Source organism: Tarenaya hassleriana, unplaced genomic scaffold, assembly GCF_000463585.1.
Source record: "Tarenaya hassleriana unplaced genomic scaffold, ASM46358v1 Cleome6, whole genome shotgun sequence".
Lineage (NCBI taxonomy): Eukaryota > Viridiplantae > Streptophyta > Magnoliopsida > Brassicales > Cleomaceae > Tarenaya > Tarenaya hassleriana.
The window spans coordinates 2,048,374-2,072,791 of NW_010968505.1; the positions used below are offsets into that span (position 1 = coordinate 2,048,374).

Below are 24,418 nucleotides of genomic sequence, written 5' to 3' on the forward strand. Positions count from 1 at the left end.
CCAAGAAATGGGAGTCCCCCGAACAGTCCCGGCGGCGGCGGAGTGTCTACGGGGGTGGTGGTGGCGGTCGCCGTCGCCGGAGCCGCGGTACTCGTGGCGTTGACTTTGTTGTTCCTCTGTTTTAGGAAGAGAAAGAGAAGAAGAAGAGATGACGAAGTTGGTTACTACGCGCCGCCGCCGCCATCGTCAGGGCCAAAAGGTAATAACTTTCCGGCGAGGAATTTAGAATTCAGAATAGCTTCAGACTTTTGATTTCAAGAAAGCAAACCCAAGATTGATAACAGAACTTATTGTTTCTTGATTTAGTGATGTGGGTTTGAACCTGTTGTCTCAATAAGATCAAAGATGAAACAAAACACAGGTGTTAAGGTTATTGATCATAGTGTAGTTTTCAGACATTGCCAGTTTCAGATTTGGTTTTGGTCTGTTATCTTTCAGATGGAGCACATAATGTTCAACAATTATGGCAGCAGCAGCAACACAATGGCTCACCGAGGCCGTTGCAATCTCCGTTGGGCCTAACAAGCAGTAGCGGAGGCTCTACCTCGAACTATTCAGCATCTCCACTTCCACCGCCTTCCCCTGGACTCGTTTTAGGACTGTCGACGAATAATTTCACGTACGAGGAACTTGCAAGAGCCACAAACGGGTTTTCGGATGCTAACCTCTTAGGACAAGGTGGGTTCGGGTACGTGCACAAAGGGGTTCTACCAAATGGTAAAGAAGTGGCCGTGAAGCAGCTGAAAGCGGGAAGCGGACAAGGCGAGAGGGAGTTTCAAGCCGAAGTCGAAATCATAAGTAGGGTTCATCATAGGCATCTCGTCTCGCTGGTCGGATACTGTGTCACGGGGACTCAACGAATTCTCGTATATGAGTTTGTCCCCAACAATACTTTGCAGTTTCATTTGCACGGTAAGCTCTCTCTTTCGCTATTTTTCTTCCCATTGATCTAGAAATTCACTTTTGGTTATGGAGATTTATCGTTATCGAACCAGGGAATGGACGGCCGACACTGGAATGGTCTAACAGACTGAAAATCGCCATCGGCTCCGCCAAAGGGCTTGCTTATCTTCACGAAGACTGCAAGTTTTTCTTCCATTCTTTGATGTTTATACCTACAAGTATGTGAATAATGTAGTCATAACAAGCTAATGTTTGTATGTGATAATGTCGTGTAGGTCAACCGAAGATCATTCACCGTGACATTAAGGCGGCTAACATACTTTTGGACTTCAAGTTCGAGGCAAAGGTATCGGCTATTACAATTTCGAGATGTTAAAATGAACTCTTTGCATGATGTTTCGCCGAAAGATTCGGTTATAGGATGCTGAAGCATATTGTTCTGTTCCCAGGTTGCGGATTTCGGCTTAGCAAAACTTACTTCCGACGTCGATACACATGTCTCGACACGCGTTATGGGAACTTTCGGGTAGGAGTTGCTTACTCTCTCGTCATAACACTAATGGCGTTTCTGGATATTTTCGGGTAAAAATGGTTCATTGCCTGTTGCTTTTTACAGATATTTGGCTCCAGAATATGCTCAAAGCGGGAAACTCACGAATAAATCGGATGTATTCTCTTTCGGGGTCGTCCTTCTAGAGCTGATAACTGGCCGCAAACCCGTCGATACAACCAGCACATATATGGATGAGAGCCTTGTTGATTGGGTAAAATTACAAAACTTTCATCACCATCACCTCTGAATTTTGGTACCCATTTTAGCTAAATCCATACCCTTTTTCGTACGGTTACTGTGTATAGGCAAGGCCGCTGCTTACACGAGCCCAAGAAGACCGAAAGTTTGAGGCTTTGACTGATCCAAGAATGGAGGAATATGATCGTGAAGAGATGGCCCGTATGGTGGCTTGTGCAGCCGCTTGTGTGCGTCATTCTGCTAGGCGTCGCCCACGCATGAGCCAGGTGCGGTCCGAAAAGCTTATTTTTTGTTTGGTTGGATAAGAGTATCATATAAGGGCTATAGACATGGCTGAGAATTCGGGTCATAGACACTACTAGTATGTAACCAAATAGGAATCACATTGATATACAAAGTGAAACTCTTCATAACTTTATAACTATTTGTCGTTTGTCAAGCCCAGATAGTGAGGGCGTTAGAAGGAGAGATGTCGCTGAACAACTTGAGCGAAGGGGTGAAACCGGGACACAGCTCGGCTTATAGCTCGGAGAGCACGGATTACGACAACGTGAAGTACAACGAGGACTTGAGTAGGTTCAGGAAGATGGCCTTTGGCGGCACGAGCAGCGAGTATAGCGGCCAGAGCAGTGACTTCTATCCTCCGTATCCATCGGGTTCGAGCAGCGAGCAGACCTCGAACCCGGAGAGGGAAAGGACAGCCAGGTGAAGGAATGAACAATCTGTAAATTTATCTGTTTATGATTTGATTTTTGAGTTTGGATGCAATAAGATGGGCATGTACGAGTTTCTAACATTATTAAACTGTAAATAAAATTCTTTAGTTGTGTATGTGGTAAAGCACAGCTGCAATGTTGTTGAATTAAACTTGTTTTTGGATCAAATTGATCCTAAACAAAGGCGATTAGGCCCATATTCATGATTCAACTTGTAAAACATTTTATAAAAAGAAATACCTAGATATTTAGTTAGATATTATGACCCGCGCATTAACCAGAGGTCCAGAACCTTTTTTCCATGCCGACAAGAAAACTGTTATTCACGTCTATTTTCAGAGTGTATGGCTTACAGTGGCTTTTTTTTTTCTCTTCTTTTCGATTACACACGAAATATTAGTATTGGACAAAACCACATTAAAAAGGGTTCTTTTAATACCACTCTATTTCAAGTTGGAGAAAATAGAAAATAAAAATCCAGATATTCAAAAGATGAATTAATTTTCAACATGTTTAAAAGCTAACGTTTTCTTCGTGTTTGCGGAAATATACCATCCAAAGACAGTTTAAAAGTCAGAAAGCAAATTAAAAATATTATAAACTAAGGATTTATGTTATCGCGGTTGAAGAATAAAGTGGACGTGCCGGAGTGGTTATCGGGCATGACTAGAAATCATGTGGGCTCTGCCCGCGCAGGTTCGAATCCTGCCGTTCACGTTAGCCTTCTTTTTCATTTTCTTTTGTATGTGTCTATCTATGGCTGGAGATGGTGGTGTACAAATGTCATACTTATTCATGTTGAGTTTCAAAATCATTTGGAAGAGCTAAGACAGAGACCGTAGATGCCGGTTTGTGTTAATTATTCAGTTCGTATACATTTAGTCCTGGAAGTTCACATTTTTTGAGTTATAGTTCCACTCGAATTATTAGTGATTGATTATAGATGTGAAATACGGTGGTGGTTTTAAAGTGTAGTATATAAAGGATAAATATCATTGAACACCGACCTTAGCTCAGTTGGTAGAGCGGAGGACTGTAGTTGACGCAGAAAAATCCTTAGGTCGCTGGTTCGATTCCGGCAGGTCGGATTTGTTTTTGTTGGATCAAGTGATGCTTAATTTTTTACAATTTAATCTCATACGAAATGGGCCAATGTTTTACTACCACAGTTTTGAGTCCCACTCGCAAAACCGGATTCAGCTTATTCATTTACATTTATTACTTGCTATGGATCTATTTTATTTATTGTGGTTTATTTAATCTCTAAGTCGGAAACACACTAGATGATAAACCTATCACTTTTTAAAATACAGTGGTAGGTATTTTGGAGTTCGGTTAAATTTAGTTTTTTTTTTTAAATTCTAGTTATTAGATTTTTTTTAATTAAATTATATGTGATTCAATTTCTATCTGAATTTGCTTTTCTTATAAAAATATATTTTCTAAAAAAATTGAATCTTTTTACTATTCAAAATTTTGAAATATCATGATTATTTATATAACATTTAATTCAAATATAATTATATACTATGTCAAATCCGTTATTAAAAAAACTATGTCAAATCGCCAACCCCCGTACAAAGAAAATGAAAAAAAAATGAGAATCGGCTAACAACATGAACTTTTCGAAGTTTCCGTATATAAATTTACGAACTTAATCTCTATAAAAAAATATATTAACTTTGTAAATATTGTTGTAAACCTATATTTTTTATGAAAAAAATTGTTTTTTGTGAAAATTTATGCCAATTTTTTAAAGTTTGTATATCTTTATAGAAATTTCAAATTTCACGTATCTATATGTTATTTTTTTAAGTTAATGATTTTTTAAACTATTCTCCCTGAAGAAAAAAAAAGTAAAGGAAAGGAATACAACTGCGCCCATTGACACGCAAAACTGAAACTGGCCCACCGTTTAATATTCTCTATGTAAAGTATGAAAAAGTAGACATTTTGTTTTACAAATATCTCTCTCGTTCTTCTTCCCCGTCCGAAATTTCTCTCTCGTCCTCTCTCATGGATTCAGTCTTCGCTAACGTTGTTACTGCTCCCGAAGATCCCATCCTCGGTGTATGTATCATCCTCTCATCCTTTACTTTGTGCCTTTGATCAATCTCTCGTCCATTGTTACTTTTTTTTCTTTTCGATGCGTTTCTAGTTTGCGCTGCTTCGGTCCATTTCCCGTTTTTGAACGGTGTGATCTGATTGTGCAATGGTTTTGTTTGCAAATTGCATGCGATTCTGTGCATTAATTTTTCGGAAGCTGATCGATGATCAAATATCTGTGTGGAGGTCGTGTTTGCTGAATCGTTAATTGATATGCAAGTCTTCTTTGACGCTGGGTATTTAGATTCGACGTTTTGATCGATGATCCACGATCTGGAAGCATTGATTTCTGCTGATTTATAGGTGGTTACGTGGGCCAGTGTTCTTGATGTTTGCTATTTGTGTGTTGAGAATAGCTTTACTAAAAAAAAATCTTTGCTTAGATTTTGTTAACCTGACTGGGTTTACTGTAATTTTTATGATTGAGATCTTAAGCATTTCCCAATATCTCTCCCTCTATGCAAACTGATTCTTTGATCCACGCTCGCTCAATCTTCTACTTCTCTCTCTCATCATATGTATGACGCATCGCTAATGTTGCCGCCTATTCTATTGATGAACTATTTTGTTTGTTTCCGTTTTGCCGCTTTAAGAGACCATGACGAGGAGTTTTGGGGCTCGTGGATAGATTTATCTGATTAGGAGAACGTTTATTTAGTTTATGGAAGTAGAAAGAAATCTGATCAATGATCAAATATTATTTGTACTAAGTTTTATTTTCCTAAAACTTTAAATTGGGGATTTTAACCGATGATTGATTCGGACTATAATTATCTTCTCATTTCTTGTGATCAAACCATTCGATCTTATTTTCCTTGTGTGCGATCCTTCGAGTTGCACTGAATCTCCTTCTATTGCGTATAACATTTGTTATTCTTTATGCTTTCGTTATTTAATTACGGTGTTTCGGAATGATGTTGTTAATTTGTTATCTTGATTCTTGAGTCCAGGTTACTGTTGCTTATAACAAAGATCCAAGCCCGGTTAAGCTGAACTTGGGTGTTGGTGCCTACCGAACTGAGGTAATTTCTGATTTGCCTATAAATCATTGTTATTTTAATGCTTCAACGCTCTTTTTTGTGCTCAAGTTTGCTCTGTTTGTTCTTCCTTTGCTTGCTAAAGGAAGGGAAACCCCTTGTTCTTGATGTCGTGAGACGGGCAGAGCAACAGTTAGTAAATGACCCGTAAGTTAAAACAGAGACAAGAAGGTTTTTGTTCACAGTTATGTTTTTGTATATGATGTTTGTTAATCCGTGGATTTTCTGTTTCTATTAGGTCCCGGGTCAAGGAATATCTTTCCATTGTTGGGCTTGCTGATTTCAACAAATTGTCTGCCAAGCTCATCTTGGGTGCTGACAGGTAATGGATCCGAGACTAATTTTTGCAGCCTCTTAAGTTTTATGATTAACTTTGTGGAATGCTTAATTTATGATCTACTGCTGTTAATTTATGATCCCTTGTGGTGGGACCCTTCCCCGGACCTCCACTCAACGGAGACGCTTTGTGCACTGGGCTGCCCTGTGCTTGTATGATCTTTGCTAAAATCTTTATAATAAGACATTGCTAATTTTTATCCTGTAAACTTTTTCTTGTCTGCTGGGCAGTCCGGCGATTCAAGAGAATAGAATTACAACCATCCAGTGCTTGTCTGGTACTGGTTCACTCAGAGTTGGAGGCGAGTTTCTTGCAAAACACTACCACCAAGTAAACTTCTTCTAGCTTTGTTTTGGATTTGATTTAATGTCATTGAGCTAGACAAATCAAAGAACAGTAGCTAACTGTTAATCTTGTTCTTCAGCATATTATTTACATTCCAAAACCAACTTGGGGGAATCATCCGAAAGTATTCACTTCGGCCGGCTTGTCTGTGGAATATTACCGTTACTATGATCCGGCATCCCGTGGACTTGACTTCCAAGGTTGATATTTCAGTTATATATGGTCTAAATTTTTCACTTAATTCTGAGAAGCTTTTCCTTGCTTACCTCCTACCCTTTGCTCTTTAACTTTTTAGTTACCCACCCAACAACATTTTCCCAAGTTATCATTGATATAATCACAAACATAGCTTTTAACAACATTCCTGTGGAAATCATATTTCTATCTTTCATATTTGATTGGAAAAAAATGAATCTTTTGATTGCTGTAACTCGACATAATTACATAGAAAACTGCTCATGTTGTATCCTTCTGTATTACAGGCTTGCTTGAGGATCTGGGTGCTGCACCATCAGGAGCTATAGTTTTACTTCATGCATGTGCGCACAACCCCACTGGAGTTGATCCAACCACTGAGCAGTGGGAGCATATCCGACAGTTAATCAGATCTAAGCAATTGTTACCCTTCTTTGACAGTGCATATCAGGTAATTCTATAGTGTAGCCTTTATTTATTTATGTCTCTCAGCAGGTTCAAGTGGATCTAGTCTAATTCTGTTTTTTCAGTCATAAAGATCAAGGTCAAATGAATGCCACCCGTTCCTTCATCTTTTCATAGCCTCGACAAAAATTATCAAGCGACTGCAAATTTGTAGTTCAAATTTTCTGATTAAAGAAGCATAGGGGATTCCTGATTACTCATATTTAGCAGGATTTTAGGTACTTGTCATACTGATTAAAGAAGCATAGGAGATTCCTGACTACTCAGATTTAGCAGAAATAGATTTTTGTCCTTTTCCAATCAATTTATTCAATTTTAGATCAGTAGAATGAATTCATACCGCATTGGCATGACCTTTCTTTTTCATATTCTAGGGTTTTGCAAGTGGTAGCCTTGATGCAGATGCACATCCAGTCCGCATGTTTGTTGCTGATGGCGGTGAATGTTTGATAGCTCAGAGTTATGCCAAAAACTTGGGTCTTTACGGGGAGCGTGTTGGTGCTCTTAGCATTGTAAGGAACTGAACCTCTGCACTTGCTGTGTGCTTCTATCATTATGATGCTAGTGTTCCGCATGTTTGTTTCTTGTTAATGCCTCACCATCCTCATTTTCTCGTTTAATATTACTGTAAATACATGATCTATAAAATAGTTTTGTCCCAGATGTAAAAATGTTTTATAGTTAGGAAATGTGTGGTTATTGCTTCATAAGTTTTAACAAGAAATCTTTGATCTTTTTCTCTGCTGCGGTAGCTCAAGTACTAATTCCAAAATATTATTATGCTACCATCAAACATCTCTATATTTATTACTGAAGCCTTAAAAATGGAAGCATTCATAAACTATCTAATCTTCTTGATCTGATGTGAAGGTCTGCAAGTCGGCAGATGTGGCTAGCAAGGTTGAGAGCCAGGTGAAACTTGTTGTCAGGCCCATGTATTCTAATCCACCTATTCATGGCGCATCTATTGTCGCAACCATATTGAAAAACAGGTAATAGATTTTTGGTGGCAGCAAGTTGTATTGACCTTGGCGAAATTAAGAAATCCATGCTTCATTTGACAATCCATGCTGCATATAACACTTACCATGAATCATAGATACTGTATTGGTAAATGTTTACATCACCACTTGCATTGTTTCATTTAGTTATATATGATTTTTTTTTGGAAGAAAAAGAAGTCTGCATGTCACAATATAGAGCTTTCATCATGGATGCTCTAATAATTCACAAAAACACACTGTAGAATCAAAGTCCACACTTATAGATGTTACAAGTTGATTAATGTTTCTGCATATACACATTTGCAGCGAAATGTACAATGAATGGACCATTGAGCTGAAAGGAATGGCTGACCGCATTATCAGCATGCGCCACCAGTTGTATGATGCTCTTCAAGCTAGAGGTTTAGCTTCATTCTTTTTTCTTTCCCTTACTTTTCCTCATGTTTCATTCATGAACCATTCATGATGGTCTTTTTTGAAAACTTTACTTGGTGCTTTAATAGATATCCATCCATCCGTAAGGTCCTCATTGCGGCTTTTGCTCTTGACCGTTGTCCAATGTATTTTTTTTGTTGCTAATGCTTATACAGGCACACCTGGTGACTGGAGTCACATCATCAAGCAGATTGGGATGTTTACCTTTACCGGATTGAACACTGAGCAGGTCGCCTTCATGACCAAAGAATATCACATCTACATGACATCCGACGGGTGAGGATCTCTTCTTTCCACCGTCTATAATCTATATCCATAGGAATCATAGGCGTCTTAGTCTGGACAAATGAAAAATTCGCGGCTTTTTAGATTTCATTGAGGATTCTGCATTTTGTGTTTTTTTCTCAAAATATCCAAAAATAGAGAACTTGATTTTGTTTCGGAGGAGGGAGGGTATTTACCTTAGTAGATAATTTGGTATTAGTAGGAGCAAAAGGATAGTTCCAGAGGCAAAAGATCATATTCCATAACTCTGGACAAAGATGCAAATGGGTAGATATTGTTCTTGCATACGGATTTTATTATCATCATCTTCTGAAATTAAGGAGTATGTGAAAATGGCAGGAGGATAAGCATGGCAGGCCTAAGTTCGAAGACAGTTCCCCACCTTGCAGACGCCATTCACGCTGCAGTCACCCGCGCCGCCTAACTTACTCCCCCTGCCGTAAGTTTTTCGGCCTTTCCGTTTTCAAAGGGTTTCTACAATTCTCCTGCGATTTGAACGCAGTTTCGGCTGTGGAACTTCAGCATTGAACACGAATAACAAACAAAGAGCACATTTTCATTGTCGAGCAGATCGTTTTGTCGCATAAATATGTTTACCGAAGCAAAAATTTTACTAAGAGCAATGGATTTATGCTTCAGTTGGGTTACTATCAACCACCAATCCTCCTCCGTAATAACACCATTCCCACTTAACTATATAACTTGTTACTAAATAATAAAAAGTTGTGAAAAAAAATATATTACCTCCTTGAAATTACCCAGATTGAACCGAGCAGATTTACGATTAACAAATCTATTATGATTTATGTTTTCATTACAATCTATCACTGCCCTCTTCTGTGAGTGTGTGTATATATATATAATTGAATTGTCAAAAAAAGCTTATGGTTTGTAAGAGAGCAACAAAGAACATAACCAAAACCAAAACGTTCATCAGCAGAACAACAAAAGAGTGTATACATTGTCAGACTGAATCACACTTCCATCTCCAAAACAACCGGAAGCAATTCACAAACACTGAAACGCAGAAAACCCGACTGATCGATCAATCGAGCCGCTCACAAAAACACGAAGCCCCTACGGCCGAAATCTCCTCCTAAATCCGCAGCACATTCTGTCCAGACCCCTAAACCAAATCACTGACATTGTTATGTACAGTCACAAGCATTGAACACACACTCTCTCTCTCTATTTCGCTTCTTTAACTTCCCCTTGTAATCTGATCACTCTCTCAGTGTCTCTCCGTCGGGATTCTCAGGTTCTCGAGCTTTGCAAGGTACGAGAATTTCTTGGGGGTCGCTTTCGGAGACTTGTACAATGGTTTGTCATGGTAACATTCGATTTCGCTCATTGAACTATGTCTCTTTGTCTCTGAGGTCAGTCTCCATCCTATGAAGTCTGATAGTTTCCTCGAGTTCGGTGTCTCGGCCATGGCTGGCTTGTCGGGGTGTTCTTCGATATCTGAAGACAATCCAGAATCTGTTTCTGTTTCCGACAGTCCATCTGTTTCTCCCATCACTTGTCTTTGAGCTAACAGATCTGCTTCAAGAACATCATCTATCCTTGACACAAGCTTGAAAGCCAAACCCTCTAATATCCTCGAATAGCTTTCCAGAATCGCTTGTCCTATATCCTGTAAATCCATCATACGATATACGTTAACCGAGTTTTCAGATTTAACTCAATTAAAGATCATTGAATATCACCAAAACCTCCATCTTACTGCAGTTTTGATCATGTCTTTTTTTTTTCCGTCTCAGTTGTGTTCATATGTCCAAAAACTTAGACGATGAAACCTCAGAGGGTAGATTTGAAAGAACTTGCCTTGTTGTGTTGAATCTTGGAGACGTGGAGCACGGACTGTGGGATTCCAGGGAACTGTTGTTTGAGCAGAACCAAGACGGATTCAGCTCGTTCTTCGAATAGTTCCCTCTTCTCCAAGCTGACGGTCGATCCCCATGAGGATTTGCCCTCTTTCTCTTTCTGGTGCATCTTCCTCTTCCAGATCAAGATCGAAGCTTCGATCCTGTTCTTCAGATCGAGCATTTTATGCTCGTTCGATAGGTCGAGTGATGAGAGGAAGTACTCCGGATCAAAGTAATCTTCTGTGATGCTCTTGTAGAGGAAGTCGCCGAGGCTGGTCTTCCCATTCTACCAACACCAAATGATCAAAACCGTGAAAAAAACCTCAAACATGACTTATAGAAAGAGAGAAAACGAGCTGCAGAAATGGCAGGAACAGATATGATTACTTGATCAGGAAGCAACCCAGATTCAACTTCACCATTTTAGCTGTTGTAATTAACTTTTTCTGGTTTATGAATCTTCAGATGCTTAAAAAAAAAAGTGAAACATGATCAATACCTTGGGAAGAGACTCGACGTAGCTCTCAGGGATCTCCATCTCGGACAAGACATGAGCGTTAATGGCCATGGCCGCTTTCAGAACTTGCGTGACAGCATCCTTTTGGTAATGCAACCATCTTCTCGTCTCCTCACATAATCCGTTTGGTGGAACCCTAGCGACCGGTACCCACCATTTCCCATCTCTTCTCCAATCTCTACCGTTTTCCGCTTCCTCGACATCTCTGGAAGCATACCAGAACTCGTTCTGGTCCTTGAAGTTTTCGAGAGTTTCCTGTTCATTGATGATGGGATGAATCGATCGGTAAAATAAGAAACTCCACGGAGAAATACGAAGCGAATTGGCGTATGTATAATACGTTTTAAGCCGAAGGGGTTTTTGTTACACATACAATGAGCACTGAATCAAGCTGACGGAGGGCTGGAACGTTCATTTGCAGATCGTCTCTTTGCTTTGCCACCATGATCTGAAAAAAAAAAAGGCATAGACGAGATACGTTCAGTCCAAAAATCCCTATGAGAATGAAGAAATGTTGTAAAATTACTATCTATACACCAAGAACTTAAAAGCAAAGGAACAAGGCCGAGAAGACACAAAACTGTACAGATCGATCCGAAGAATTACTTGACTAGGAAGCAACCAAAATTGGATATATGTGTTTCTGTTGTTGCACATAATCGAAGTGAATAGGGTGATAGAGGGTTTATATGTATTATAACCTCGTGATTTCGAAAATTACGCTTGTAACGCACAGAGAAACAGAAGAATGTGATCATATATTCACCTCTGTGAATCCGCCATTTTTGGTCACTTGTTTAGAAGGAACAAGATGCACAATGTGATCAGACACTGATAATAGCCAGTCCATTTCTTTCCTCCATCTCGCTTTCGTCCCGGGATACATCGGCTCCAATTTCATCTCCTCCCCAAATACCGAAGCTGCGTGGAGAAAAAACAACAAAAACCAAAGTAGATATCAGTGAATCATATCCGAATTTGATGGCCCGGGTCGCGAATGATGAAGTGTGAGTGAAAAAGAGTGAAAGAAAAACAATATATACCGGCAAGATTGGTGATGGCATTGGATAAGGCGAAAGCGGAGGAGACACCTTTTACACCGCCAGTCATGTCTCCTCCCAGAAGCAATACCGCAAACTTTTCCTTCATCGTTTCCATGTCTGAAAGAAACATCCAAGTTTAATGCCTAATCAGAGGTACACTTTTCAAATTCTTGATATTAACATATATATATATATATCAATATCTCTGATCTTATATGTAATATGGTTTCGATCTTAGTTTAAAGTTTTGTAGTAGGATTTAAACCCTTTGTGTATAAATTATGTTACAAGGCATTATTGGGCAAGTTTTGTCCGAAATAAGGCGTGGCGTTATTACCGGACGTAATACTTTGCTTGCCCTCATTAGGGTTCCGGTCCGAAGGTTGAATAGTAATGTTGCCACTCGTCGTCTTCTCGGGAAGACCCGATCCGTTTGCGTGAGAGGAGAAGGATGAATTCCCGACGATGTTTCGAGCATCGAGCATCTTTCGAAAGCTGAAAGATCTCGACCAGCTCAGCCTGCGTCCTAATGTCCGTACCATTGCCAAAAATCTCCTCTCAGTAATACGATCTCTTCACTCTCTCTCTCTCTAATCTCTTATCAAAACCAAACGAAATCCCTTTTACCATAAATAAAAACAAAGAGCGCAGTCGAAGAAATCCGAGAAAAGAAACAGAAGATGGAAAAGATAATAACGTACAGATCAAGTACAAGTCTGTTATGGTTCTGCCCTTCCTTCTCTCTTCTTCTTTCACCACCGAAACAGACAAAAGAACTTGAAAAAAACCAAAAAAACAATAAAAGTGAAAATCGGATAATCTTTGTTACATCGAGATTAGGTTTTTGTTTGTTGTTTCTTCCCTTTTTTTTGTTGGGTTTTTTTTTAGTGGGAAAATGTCTGAAATGGAGAAGAGTATGTGCAGTTCTTTTAGGGCTTGGTAGACAACGTGCGGTGCATGTTTTATCAAAACGTTTACTATACCATAAAGTATTCAATTATTATTAAAGGACAGTCCGGGGGTCTAGAAAAGGATCCCACTACAAGGATGTATTATAGGCAAGCCTTACCTTGTAGAGGTTGCTTCCACGACTCGAACCCGTGATTTCTAGGTCACAACGGCAACAATTTAACCGGTGCGTTAAGGCTCCACGATTTTTTTTTCGTAAACCAAATTAAAAAAAAAAACAGAAGTTGAGGGTTTTTTGCTCGTGTGACAGCTTCTACTAAAGTGTCGAGTTTATCAATGGCGATTGAATGGCATTATCTAAAAAAAATCTAAACCCGTTGATCTAATTTCAAATGGGTTTATAAACGACCTCAAGTAAAAAATATAACTCACCAAAATATTGCAATATGGCGTGGGTTTTTATGACACTACTAATAACCGAAATTAACTAAAAACCGCTTCAACAAAAAAAAAACTAATTAAAAACCGACTTTTTGACAAAAAAAAAAAACTAAAAATACAAATAGCCTTACATTGGATTGTAGTCCACGAAGTCGGTGTTGGAGCTGATGTCCGATTCTTATAAAATCGGTTTTCAATCGATCATACGCGATGATGAATAAACCGACCTAATTTGAAGTAATATTAAATTGCCACAATTCAATTAATTGCCCTTACAAGCTTGTCATTAAATAATTGGATATTTAATGTGTTGTCAATTTATGTCGGAAGGATTAAATTGACTACAGATTTGGATAGTCTTGTAAGCAGAATCCGAAGAGATTAAAAAGAAGAAGAAAAAAATCTTATAAAAATTGTAGTATAATATTTTCAAAAACCAATACACAATTATATAGCCTTCCAAAAAAATATATGTACTGTCTTTTTCGATAATTCATAATTTTATCGGATTTTCAACTTAATTGCATCCCACAGAACCGAACAAATCCAGATGAATACTCCTATCTAAATAAAAACTCGAACGATCATCAAAGTATAATATATTAATTATCAGATTTCGTGAAGACTATTAATCATAGTCAACGATTTGCTAGAGAGCTGAAAATAGCTTAGTTGGGGGCATGTAGCAGCCGACTCTTTTCAAGTCAACTCAATATCTTTTTTTTTTTAAGTATTATTTTATAATATTAAATTGGACTAAAAACCTAATAAACTAAAGATTCGGATGACCTTTGTCACGTCCGATATCACTTTTTTTTAGAAACTAAAAATTTGCACTGTATTATAGACAAAGATAATAAAACTGATATTTATTGTTTAAGGAAATAACTCCATTAAAGATTTATGGAAAATAAATATACAAATAAATCACGTGTAAATTCAAATTGTGGTTAAGCTTAAGATAAAGAGTTTTTACGAGAAAGTCTAAGGACTAATTCTAAACCGGCCATATTGCTTCTCTCTGTCGCAATTTTAATTTAATTTTACCAATTAATAATAAATTGAATTGCGGAATAATAAACCTAGAATCGTAAGAACAATATAAATATTTACCAGCTTATACTAAAAATATTGGGATTACCTGTAAACGAGGTCGTGGGTTCAACACCCAGAGTATGGAGATTCTCCTCCTACCATCTTCGGGTGTTTCACATCCCACGTGTGTGTTGCAGGGTCGTGTGCGTGGGTCGGGATTAGTCTGGGTCTTTGGGTTTGAGATCACCCGATTATAAAAAAAAATAATATTGGGATTTAATATTCTATTCTAGACCAACACACTTACAAAATGAAGCATAACTTTTTATAGAAAAAATATTTTCCGCAACTTTAATTCCGCCCATAAAGAATTTTTTTTACCTAATATCTACCCATTAAAATTAGACCATTAAGTTCTTAACTAGATACAAAATTGACCTAAATAAAATATTACACAATAAATGTTTTATAGACCATTAAACTATAATTATCTGTCGCATTTTATGAAAAAGGTAACTCCGCCTGGACATGGGTTATCTCGTGTCTTGCCGGTCCCAAGCCCGGATAAAGGAGGAGGGTTTTGCGGTAGGTGGCAACCAGCAAACTCAAAACCATGTCATATCTCATATGCAATGAATCCAAATCATATAAACGTTGGGGTGTCCTCTACTTACGACGCACTGCATCGGAGCCCGGGTGTAGTGAAAAATAGGCAAGGGTGTAGGGCGTCCCCCGAATGCGACGTGCCATATCGGCGTCCGGATGTGGTGCTAAATAGGCAAGGGTTCCCACATCGTGGACGAATGTGGGTAAAGAAGTTAGTCCAAAGTGTCGATGTTACTAAAAGCCAAAGTAGGGGAGGTAATAGGCAGACTTACAGGAAAGGAGATATGAAACTCTCGATGGAACGAAAAGTTAGGGTAGGTACTTGGAATATTGGATCGCTTACGGGAAAGTTGATGGAACTTGTGGACACAATGAGTAGAAGGAGAGTGAACATTGCTTGCATCCAGAAGACAAAGTGGGTAGGAGAGAAAAGTAAGGAGATTGGTAATACGAGTTCTAGATTATGGTATTCGGGTCAAGAACGAAATAGGAATGGAGTAGGCATTATCTTAGATAGGTCTCTGAAGGAGTCGGTGGTTGCAGTAAAACGGGTAGGCGATAGGATCATACTAGTGAAATTAGTTGTAGAAGGAGAAGCTATCAATGTGATTAGCGCTTATGCCCCGCAAATAGGATTAGATAGCGAATGTAAGGAGAAGTTTTGGGAGAACATTGATAAACTTATGCAAAGTGTATCGTCCGAAGAGTCTATTTTTATCGGTGGAGATTTAAATGGACATGTCGGAAAGGATCGACAAGGATATGAAATGGTACATGGAGGGTTTGGCTATGGGAGTAGAAACGAAGAATGAAAGAGTATCTTAGATTTTGCCATGTCGTATGACCTCATATTGGCGAACATCCACTTTCAGAAGAGAGAATCACATTTAGTGACCTTTAAAAGTGGACAAAACCGTAGCCAAATCGACTTTCTTCTTACAAGGAAGTCGAATCGTACCCTCTGTAAGGACTGCAAAGTTATCTCTGGTGAAGCTCTGACTAGTCAACATACGTTACTAGTGTTAGATGTCAGAATCAAGAAGGACATCTCGCCCAAGGAAAAGAGATACACCAAGAATTAGGTGGTAGGATTTGAAAGGCCAAAAACGTGAGATATTCGAGAAGGAGATGCTAAAATTGAAGGTGTGGAGAGAAGATAAAGAAGCAAATGAAATGTGGGTAGATATGTCGTCTAGTATTAAGCGTATTGCTAAAGAGGTACTTGGAAAATCAAAAGGGTATGGACCACCAACAAAGGAAAAATGGTGGTAGAGTGAAGAAGTACAAAAAGCCCTAAAGACCAAAAGGGATTGGTATAGAAAACTGCCCAAATGCAATACAAACGAGGCATATGAAAGTTGGCTAAGAAGGAGGCGAAGAAAGCCGTTAGCCAAGCAAGAGCAAAGGCCTTTGAAAGGATGTATGAGAAGCTCGAGACAAAAGAGGGAGAAAACGACATATATAGGATAGCTAGAGCGAGAGAGTGGAGAAGTAGAGATTTGAACGTGGTTAGATGCATCAAAGATAGAGAAGGTAATACCCTAGTTAGAGAGGACGACATTAAAGAGAGATGGAGAAGCTACTTCGATGACCTATTTAACAAAGGTATGGATACAGACCACATAGAACTAGAGACCGTCACTAGGGAGAGGAATGTCGGTTATACTAGAAGGATTGGATGTGTAGAGGTGAGAGATTCGCTAAGAAAGATGAAAATAGGAAAAGCGTGTGGTACTGATGATATTCTTATCGAAGTATGGAAGTGTTTAGGAGAAGACGGAGTAATTTGGCTTACTAGGTTGTTTAATAAAATCCTAGTGTCGAAGAAGATGCCAAATGAATGGAGACAAAGCATTTTAGTCCTTATATTTAAAAATAAGGGAAATATCCAGAGTTGCACAAATTATAGAGGTATCAAACTCATCAGTCATACAATGAAGTTGTGGGAAAGGATCGTGGAGCGACGTTTGCGTAGCGATACATCCATTTCCGTAAACCAATTTGGTTTTATGCCAGGAAAGTCTACAATGGAGGCAATCTTTCTCATTCGAAACTTGATGGAGAAATTTCGAGATATGAAGAAAGATTTGTACACGGTATTTATCGATCTCGAAAAAGCTTACGATCGAGTACCAAGAGAAGTTTTATGGTGGGTGCTAGAGCGTAGGAGAGTATCGGTAAGATACATACAAGTATTGAAGGATATGTATGACGGTGCGACTACTAGTGTCCAAACAACAGGGGGTGACACGAGAGATTTTCCCATCTCGATAGGGTTGCACCAAGGATCCGCTTTAAGTCCGTACCTTTTCGCGTTAGTCATGGACGAACTGACTAGAGATATACAGAAGGAAGTACCGTGGTGCATGATGTTTGCGGACGATATCGAGCTAATAGACGAGTCCAGAGAAGGGGTAAATGAGCAATTAGAGTTATGGAGGAGTACATTAGAGGCTAAAGGTTTTAGGCTTAGTAGGACAAAGACTGAATACATGCATTGCGACTTTAGTGGCAGGTTGCCTAGTGATGTGGGAGTTCAATTGCAAGGAGGATGAATACCTCAAAATCCGCATTTTAAATATCTTGGGTCAATCCTTCAAAAGGATGGAGGTTGCGACGAAGATGTTAGTCATAGAATAAAAGCGAGTTGGATGAAATGGAGACAAGCCACAGGAGTTCTTTGTGATCGTAAGGTTCCCCTACGGTTGAAAGGAAAATTCTACCGTACCGCCATAAGACCCGCATTATTGTATGGTAGCGAATGTTGGGCGGCGAAAGGGCAACATATGTCTGCAATGAGTGTGGCCGAGATGAGGATGTTGAGATGGATGTGCGGACACACAATGATGGATAAAATTAGAAATGAGATTATTAGAAAGAAAATAGGAGTAATAGGTATCGAAGAGAAGGTACGAGAGGGGCGTTTAAGATGGTTTGGTCATGTACAATGTATGCCGATTGATGCACCGGTTAGAAAAGTGGAGACTATAGGTATAGGGGTGAGAAGGAAAGGACGAGGAAGACCTAAACTTACTTGGGAGCGGGTCATTAGAAACGATTTGGAAATGTTGCAGATTCCGAAAGAGTTAACCCGTGATTGAAATGAGTGGAGAAGAAGGATTCATGCGGCCGACCCCAAATAAACTTGGGAATACGGCCATGTTGTTGTTGTTATTTTATGAAAAAAAGATACACAAAGACAAAGGCATGTGATATATACACCCTAAATGAACCTATATACCATGCTTAATGAACATCTATTTTACGAAGTTTCTAATCCAGTTTAATATTATAAAATTTAGATGTTTCCAGCAAAATTAATTCAAAGACAAACTCGTTCACGTTTTTTACTCGATAAAATTAGATTTTTTTTCGTTCTCCTTCGGGGGAAAAAAAAAGACATCACATGTATCAGTGTATGTCAAATAACATGGGGAGACATGGCAATGGTTACAACAAGGCATCTCGCCAAATCTACAGAACAGATTAGATACTACTACTACAAGAAGTGATGGGACCGTGTTCGTTCATGGCCGTACGATCTCATTCCTTGTTGCGAGAGGAACGATCCTTTCTGTGACCACCGAGGATACGAGAGATCTGAAGACCTCTGCTGAAGGCTTGGTTGAAGAGCATCCGGGTCTGGAACTCCGACACAAACGGAAACCACGCCAGGAACGCCACTGGCGTGAACAGGAACAGCCCCATCACTATCTCATAGCCTCGGGCAAGCGTACGGACCGATCCCCAGAACCCAGCTCTCTGAACCACGGGCTTGCATGCTTGCGCAATCTGTCCGAACAAAACCACATCAAGAACCCATATGGTGCAGCCGGAAAAGACAACATATGAAGTCTGAATCAAACAACAAAGCCAAACCCATTTGCTTGAAAGCACAAGAGAGGGCAAGAGAAGCTTTTGCAGATGCAGCAAAAAAAATATGAATCATGGTTCACCTATAATTGACCATGGATGCAAACACACAGAATTCAGAGCAAATGATATGCTTTCAGGAAATTTCCTCTCTGCATGCTTTTTCAAGCCTACCAGAATTTTTTACGCCATCATAATATAATATTTGATGTTCTCTTGCCAGAAAGTTAGGGGGGAAAAAACAACAGAGAGAGAGCAAAACATACCAGGAGCATTCCCCAACCAGTAGGCGTGAAGGCAAGGATACAAACGATGATGTCTTGAATGGTCATGTGAGCAAGAGTGATCAAAATGACAAGAAGAGCGACCAACGTCATGAATATCAATCCCTTCAACAGCCGGAACATGAGCTGGAAACTTGCGCTGAACTTCCGCCTTCCTACGGATACAGTCTGAACCAAACACAAACAATATTACGAAGATCACATGAATCAGAACAGAAATCATTGAAGCATATATACGAAAACTTAAAAGTAACCCACCTTCATCACAAACAATATTACGAAGATCACCAGCCATGACACTCCATAAACCTGGGGGTAAGCAAAAGAACAAAAAAGAGATTCATTAGTGAAAATCAAGGGTTGTTAGAAGACGAGTGAAATACTAGAAGGTTATCATGTACCAGAAAACTTTTGGACTTCGCCTTTTCCGTAATCGTCAGATGGTAAACAAGCCCATATTGGTAGATGAAGAACCGCAAGGCTAACAAAATCTCAACTATTATACCACGCTTTCCAGAAAAGCGAAGATGTTCCTGCTCCTCCTCCCACCATGATTCCCAACTTTTTCCTGCCGGGACACCGATACCTCCGATGTTATTTATCCATTTATTCCAGTCGGTCCAATCATCGACAATTTTTTGCCACTCAAACCCGGAAGGATTGAAGAGGAAAGGAGCAAAAAGCCAAGTTCCCACCATGAACCACATAGATATGGTGATCAAGATATATGCAACTGCACTTCTGTACGAATTCCCGAAAATTTGATAGACAATGAGCAACATCATCATCTCAAGTCCCTTTACAAAATGGCTTCGAGAATAGAGCCTGTAGTTATCAGCAAACTTTGCGTGAAAGACGACAAAACCTCTTCCCGTAGACCTGTACTTCGCACCTCCATGTAGTAAAGTCCTTCCATAATAGTGGGTTTTTGTACCGAGAGAAAACGTGAAAAACACTGGTGCCAATTGTAGCTGCATCAGCACAAATTCACTCAAGGCAGTACGGAAACCTCTCTCTAACCCAATTTCCATAAGCATAGGTAAAGCCATCAGAAAACCAATTTGAACAAAGGACTGTGAAGCAAGAGCAACTTGGAGGGGTTTATTGTCTCGGATTCCTTTTTGTGTACTCAATCCTTGTTCCAGTCCACTCAGAACTAGATAGAGACGCCCGTAAAGGAAGACATACACAGTTAGAACAGTGATCTGTTGAAGCAGCACAAAGAAAGAGCTCAGTCCAAATGAGTTCCACAATATTTTCCAAAACAAAATGAATAATTTATTTACTTATGCATCTTACCAAGGTGCTGAAGTAAAAGCCAACTGTGGTGAAGTAACATGAAAGCATCCGGAAAAAATCAAATCGATGTCCAAGCCGGTAAATGTCTCGGCTCAGTGTCTGCTCTCCATTTCCATTAGCAATCTTCGCCTCGAACATAGAGATCTGATTTAAACCGACATCTCTCCCTTTACCAACTTGTATATATTCATGATGGGTAACATTTCCTTCACGAAGTGTAGAATTGAAACCTGCACATAACAAAGTATTAGCATTCAATCAGCCACAAGATTACAGAGGTTCATGAAAGAAAGACAGCTGATTCACAGTAAAGAAAAACGTTACCAGCAAATATATCTTCACTGAGGTTGATTATTTTGGATGCTTTACTAACACCACCTCTTGTTAGATGAAACAGTCTATCGAAGACATCTGGATGACCATAATGAAAACGAACCCTAGATAGGCACAGGCATTAGAAACTTTTAGCATGGCAACAAAATCAGCTAATAATTGGTCGGAGCCCTAAAATCATTACTAGCAACTGTGCTATCATCACCATAGTTAATCATGTAAAGATACTTACTTCAAAGGGTTTGCCAATAATCTCTGGCCGATGGTGACAAAACTAGTCTCTTGATTAGACATGAACCAAGCGAGGGAGGAAACGCTGCAACACCGCGAGAGTTCTCAGAAAAAATCAAACTCCAACGAGAAATGAGAAGATCCAAATTGGCTAAGATAAATGAAATTTTCAAAACACTCACGATCCGGTAAATATATGTTCTCTGAGTCCGAGAATAGATGGATGCCTCACACCATCATGTTTTGTAAGAAATTCTTGAAGCAAATTCCTCATCTTTAAAGCCTCCTCCATGTAGTTGTCCTGCATAGAGTAACATTATGGGCAACAGCTTAATTTGGAACTAATGTTAGGAAGAGAAGTAAATCAATGAATCAAAGGATAGAAATTGTGCATGCCTGATTCATATCAATTGTCTGTAAACCTTCTCCACGAGAGAAAATGATAGCATGATTTTGGTTTTCTGGCTTTCCCTCTCCAAGAATGGCAAGACCAGGAAGCTTAATCTTATAAATAACCTGCAAAGCAGAAAAACCTTTCAATGTATACATTCAGGTATAAATAATAAGTCCTCGACAATGGTGGTAAATGAGAAGTTAAATTTAACATGAAAAGTAGAAAGTAATCTTTCTCATGCAAGCACAGGTACACCAAATTGTGGATTTATGACAACAAACGAGATTTAGACAATTCACTATGACAAATGAAGATAAATTTAAAACTTCTTTGAGGTGTTACTTCTTACAAGATTTTCTAGTCAACCCACACAAATTCAATATATGACATAAATCAATCACACAAAAGAAATACAACTGTGAAAACTGTTAGATTTGTACAGTAACTACAGTTACCTGGTCCAAATTCTGTGCAGGCTCAGAAGGATCAGTTGACTTGGGAACCTTAACCAGCACTGAATAATAAACTTTCTGATTGCCTTTCTTTGACTTGTCTTTCACTGGCTCTTCAACCTCATCAATATATGCAACACGGAGCGACGGGTATCTGCCAGTTGAACATAAAACCATAATAAGTCCACTTGAACTAGAAAGCTACATCGAGTAGTAAATAATCAAAGATGCACACACCTCGTCATAAGCCGCAAGATATCCTGAGCACGAGGATCACCAGACCGTTTATGAATACCATATTGTTGGCATGACACAACAAATGTAAATTTCATGTCAGCGACAGCCTGACACTGAGCCCACAATGACCGTTCTTCTCCTCGTGAATGATTCTCCGCATTTAATTCTACTGCCTTGTAACCTTCCATCAAATCTGAGCAAGTCCAATTTTCAGAAAGTGTAAGCACCAATAGTGAATTTTGTAAAGTATGAAAAGTGGTTTGTGCCTGTTCTTCAAAAGATAAAGAACAGAGAGAATCACCTTCGTGCCTAGCCATGTCAAGGAATGCCTGAAGCTCCAAGGCTTTCCTATAGTACATCATTCCTCTAACTGCAAGAGTTAGAAAAATAAACAACTGTAAGATAGAATACAAACAAGATTTGGAAAAAAAAATGTAGTATCCATCTCATATATCTTGGATTAAATGAACAAAAATAGATTACCAGTTCTAGTCAAAGTCTGCCCCCTATATGAAGCCCATAGACGAAGTTCCTCCTCTAAATCATCAGATCCTTTAAGTTCCTCTTCAGTGATGCAATTCACCCTCTCAAGAAAATTGTTCCACTCATCTGGAGATATTTTAATCCAGTAAATCAAGGTCGGATTCCAGGTGAATGCAGGAAGTTAAGGTAAAAAATTGATAAGCTATCAACACAAAGAACCTGGAAAAATCTTTTGTAGGTAGAAGAGGATCGAGACACCATCTTCATTTGGTGTTTCCAGATCACGCAAGGAGAAGAGAACATCTTCAGTGTAATACGGTGTCAAAACACTGTAATAATAACAAAAAATATAACAGTAACAGAGTTACAATAAACAACTTTGGTAGAAGCAAAGTTTGAAAACAAAAAGAGTTGAAAATAGATTGATCATGTAACAATGCATACCATGATACAACAGTTTTAATCTTACTTTGTTTAAAAAGGAAAATTACCAACATAAAATATTAGAGTAATAGAATTGCAACATTGGTGGATATATGGAGTAAACATATGAGTTAAACAATGATTAGAAACACTTACGAGAAAGAAAGCATGTTGCGGACTTTAGGCGCAGCAGGCATGTCCATGAATAATGAATTTGAGAAGAAAGAAATCCTCCTCCTTGCTTCTAGGTTAGATGGGACATCCATGGCAGATTCTTTGGTAGTAAGCAAAAGATACAGACGCTTGATCTGAAAATACAAGCATAGAATGTTTAGCTACATATCACATGAAGCCTGATGTAAATCTGACTGGGATATCTTAGATTCTTATCCAATTTGACACAACCTTCTCTTTCCAAGCTTCTGTTTCTGGTTGAATGGGAAATCTGATGGCACCAGAAGATGCAAAAAGCTGATATTGTTGCTCGAGAGGGATCATTCCTCCATGCCAAGTGCCACCATGAGTTGAATCTACCAAGCTACAGATATGGCCAAATACATAAGGATCACTTTGACATTTTAAAGGATTGAAGATATCGTGCTATCTATATGCCAACCTTGATATATTGTAATCCTCCATCATAATGTCTCTTGTTACAACTTCTAGCATGTCCTGGAAGAGGATTACAACATGATCTCTGTCCTCCTCCTTGTTGTTTAGCTACAAAAGATAAGAGCATAAACATCAGTTCATGTCCCGCATAAATAATCAACAAAAGAAAAGAGAAGTATCACAGGATTAAAATTACCAAATATTTGATCAACTTGACAAAGTGGTCATAGAGGCTAGGAAGAGCACTCATCTTGTATTCCTGAATCAAATCACCTGATTCTATGTGTTTGTCAACCTCAGCAAATATAATCTCAATAACCCTGAGACACCAAGAGATATAATATAAATTGAGTAAAAGAAACTGGGTGGCACACAGCTATGATCCAAATCAGAAGCAAATATGTAAACTTACTCTTTTTCACGGTCTCCCTGAACCAAGAATTTTATGATATTCTTGAATGAAGCATAGCACTCCCTAACAGCACATTTCATATAGGTGTCACTTTCAATCCTCTTCTTGAGCTCTCTGTCCTTCCCATTACTGTCTTTTGCCATATCCAATGCTATAGGAATCTATGGCCAAACATCATAATATCATAATCCTCTATTCACAATTTAACAATATTTCAAGAGATGGTGAGAATAGAAACCTTGCTAGCAAGTAAAAATGGAGGCCACTGTATAAGATCCAAATCACGGTCAGCCCAATATGGGACTAGCAACAAATCCATTTCCCTGAGATGAGTCCAGAAAGTAAAACAGTAGCTATTAATGTTGGAATCTAATGATGAAAAGGGAAAGA

General features: G+C 38.9%; 5 protein-coding genes and 2 non-coding genes across 9 annotated transcripts in view; 5 read left to right on the plus strand and 2 right to left on the minus strand.

Annotated features, from left to right (window-relative positions):
* LOC104799691 (proline-rich receptor-like protein kinase PERK1) overlaps positions 1-2,567 on the plus strand; it is a 3,053-nt gene extending 486 nt beyond the window's left edge. Inside the window, exons 2-9 of the mRNA XM_010522330.1 lie at positions 6-199; positions 439-912; positions 996-1,082; positions 1,179-1,249; positions 1,353-1,429; positions 1,520-1,667; positions 1,762-1,920; positions 2,100-2,567. Coding sequence (XP_010520632.1) covers positions 6-199; positions 439-912; positions 996-1,082; positions 1,179-1,249; positions 1,353-1,429; positions 1,520-1,667; positions 1,762-1,920; positions 2,100-2,363 — 1,474 coding nt within the window. The 3' untranslated portion in view covers positions 2,364-2,567. The remainder of the gene's footprint in view (positions 1-5; positions 200-438; positions 913-995; positions 1,083-1,178; positions 1,250-1,352; positions 1,430-1,519; positions 1,668-1,761; positions 1,921-2,099) is intronic.
* A 438-nt stretch (positions 2,568-3,005) lies between these two features.
* Positions 3,006-3,087, plus strand: TRNAS-AGA. The gene has a single exon. It is a non-coding gene; the product is annotated as a tRNA-Ser (tRNA).
* Positions 3,088-3,372: 285 nt separating this feature from the next.
* Positions 3,373-3,458, plus strand: TRNAY-GUA. The gene is given in 2 exon segments: positions 3,373-3,409; positions 3,423-3,458. It is a non-coding gene; the product is annotated as a tRNA-Tyr (tRNA).
* Positions 3,459-4,324: 866 nt separating this feature from the next.
* LOC104799079 (aspartate aminotransferase, cytoplasmic isozyme 1) lies at positions 4,325-9,217 on the plus strand. Of its 2 annotated transcripts, XM_010521415.2 has the most exons (12): positions 4,325-4,440; positions 5,427-5,498; positions 5,599-5,660; positions 5,752-5,835; positions 6,081-6,180; positions 6,275-6,395; positions 6,678-6,841; positions 7,230-7,367; positions 7,726-7,847; positions 8,166-8,260; positions 8,450-8,570; positions 8,919-9,217. In XM_010521415.2, exons 1-12 carry the CDS (start codon positions 4,387-4,389, stop codon positions 9,001-9,003), a joined length of 1,218 nt encoding a protein of 405 aa, XP_010519717.1. In that variant the 5' UTR covers positions 4,325-4,386; the 3' UTR covers positions 9,004-9,217. The 2 variants fall into 2 exon arrangements, with proteins under 2 accessions (XP_010519717.1, XP_010519716.1); XM_010521414.1 differs by lacking the exons at positions 4,325-4,440; positions 5,427-5,498; positions 5,599-5,660; positions 5,752-5,835 and adding an exon at positions 5,911-6,002.
* A 114-nt stretch (positions 9,218-9,331) lies between these two features.
* Positions 9,332-12,845, minus strand: LOC104799078 (rop guanine nucleotide exchange factor 10-like). Of its 2 annotated transcripts, XM_010521413.1 has the most exons (8): positions 12,706-12,845; positions 12,342-12,530; positions 12,005-12,121; positions 11,728-11,882; positions 11,335-11,409; positions 10,944-11,216; positions 10,404-10,730; positions 9,332-10,212 (listed from the first exon to the last, which is right to left on the minus strand). In XM_010521413.1, exons 2-8 carry the CDS (start codon positions 12,487-12,489, stop codon positions 9,811-9,813), a joined length of 1,497 nt encoding a protein of 498 aa, XP_010519715.1. In that variant the 5' UTR covers positions 12,490-12,530; positions 12,706-12,845; the 3' UTR covers positions 9,332-9,810. The 2 variants fall into 2 exon arrangements, with proteins under 2 accessions (XP_010519715.1, XP_010519714.1); XM_010521412.1 differs by lacking the exon at positions 12,706-12,845 and having other exon boundaries at positions 12,342-12,550.
* A 2,176-nt stretch (positions 12,846-15,021) lies between these two features.
* On the plus strand, positions 15,022-15,807 carry LOC104799692. Its single transcript, XM_010522331.1, has one exon. It carries the CDS (start codon positions 15,022-15,024, stop codon positions 15,805-15,807), a length of 786 nt encoding a protein of 261 aa, XP_010520633.1.
* A 2,509-nt stretch (positions 15,808-18,316) lies between these two features.
* LOC104799081 (callose synthase 3) overlaps positions 18,317-24,418 on the minus strand; it is a 13,011-nt gene continuing 6,909 nt past the window's right edge. Inside the window, exons 24-43 of the mRNA XM_010521416.2 lie at positions 24,267-24,351; positions 24,029-24,189; positions 23,813-23,936; positions 23,621-23,724; positions 23,410-23,542; positions 23,161-23,312; positions 22,801-22,910; positions 22,582-22,707; positions 22,400-22,468; positions 22,099-22,291; positions 21,865-22,015; positions 21,412-21,531; positions 21,198-21,316; positions 21,017-21,100; positions 20,776-20,888; positions 20,452-20,681; positions 19,554-20,357; positions 19,411-19,461; positions 19,135-19,320; positions 18,317-18,787 (exon numbers count right to left, since the gene is read on the minus strand). Of these exons, the coding sequence (XP_010519718.1) occupies positions 18,539-18,787; positions 19,135-19,320; positions 19,411-19,461; positions 19,554-20,357; positions 20,452-20,681; positions 20,776-20,888; positions 21,017-21,100; positions 21,198-21,316; positions 21,412-21,531; positions 21,865-22,015; positions 22,099-22,291; positions 22,400-22,468; positions 22,582-22,707; positions 22,801-22,910; positions 23,161-23,312; positions 23,410-23,542; positions 23,621-23,724; positions 23,813-23,936; positions 24,029-24,189; positions 24,267-24,351 (3,364 nt within the window). The 3' untranslated portion in view covers positions 18,317-18,538. The remainder of the gene's footprint in view (positions 18,788-19,134; positions 19,321-19,410; positions 19,462-19,553; positions 20,358-20,451; positions 20,682-20,775; positions 20,889-21,016; positions 21,101-21,197; positions 21,317-21,411; positions 21,532-21,864; positions 22,016-22,098; positions 22,292-22,399; positions 22,469-22,581; positions 22,708-22,800; positions 22,911-23,160; positions 23,313-23,409; positions 23,543-23,620; positions 23,725-23,812; positions 23,937-24,028; positions 24,190-24,266; positions 24,352-24,418) is intronic.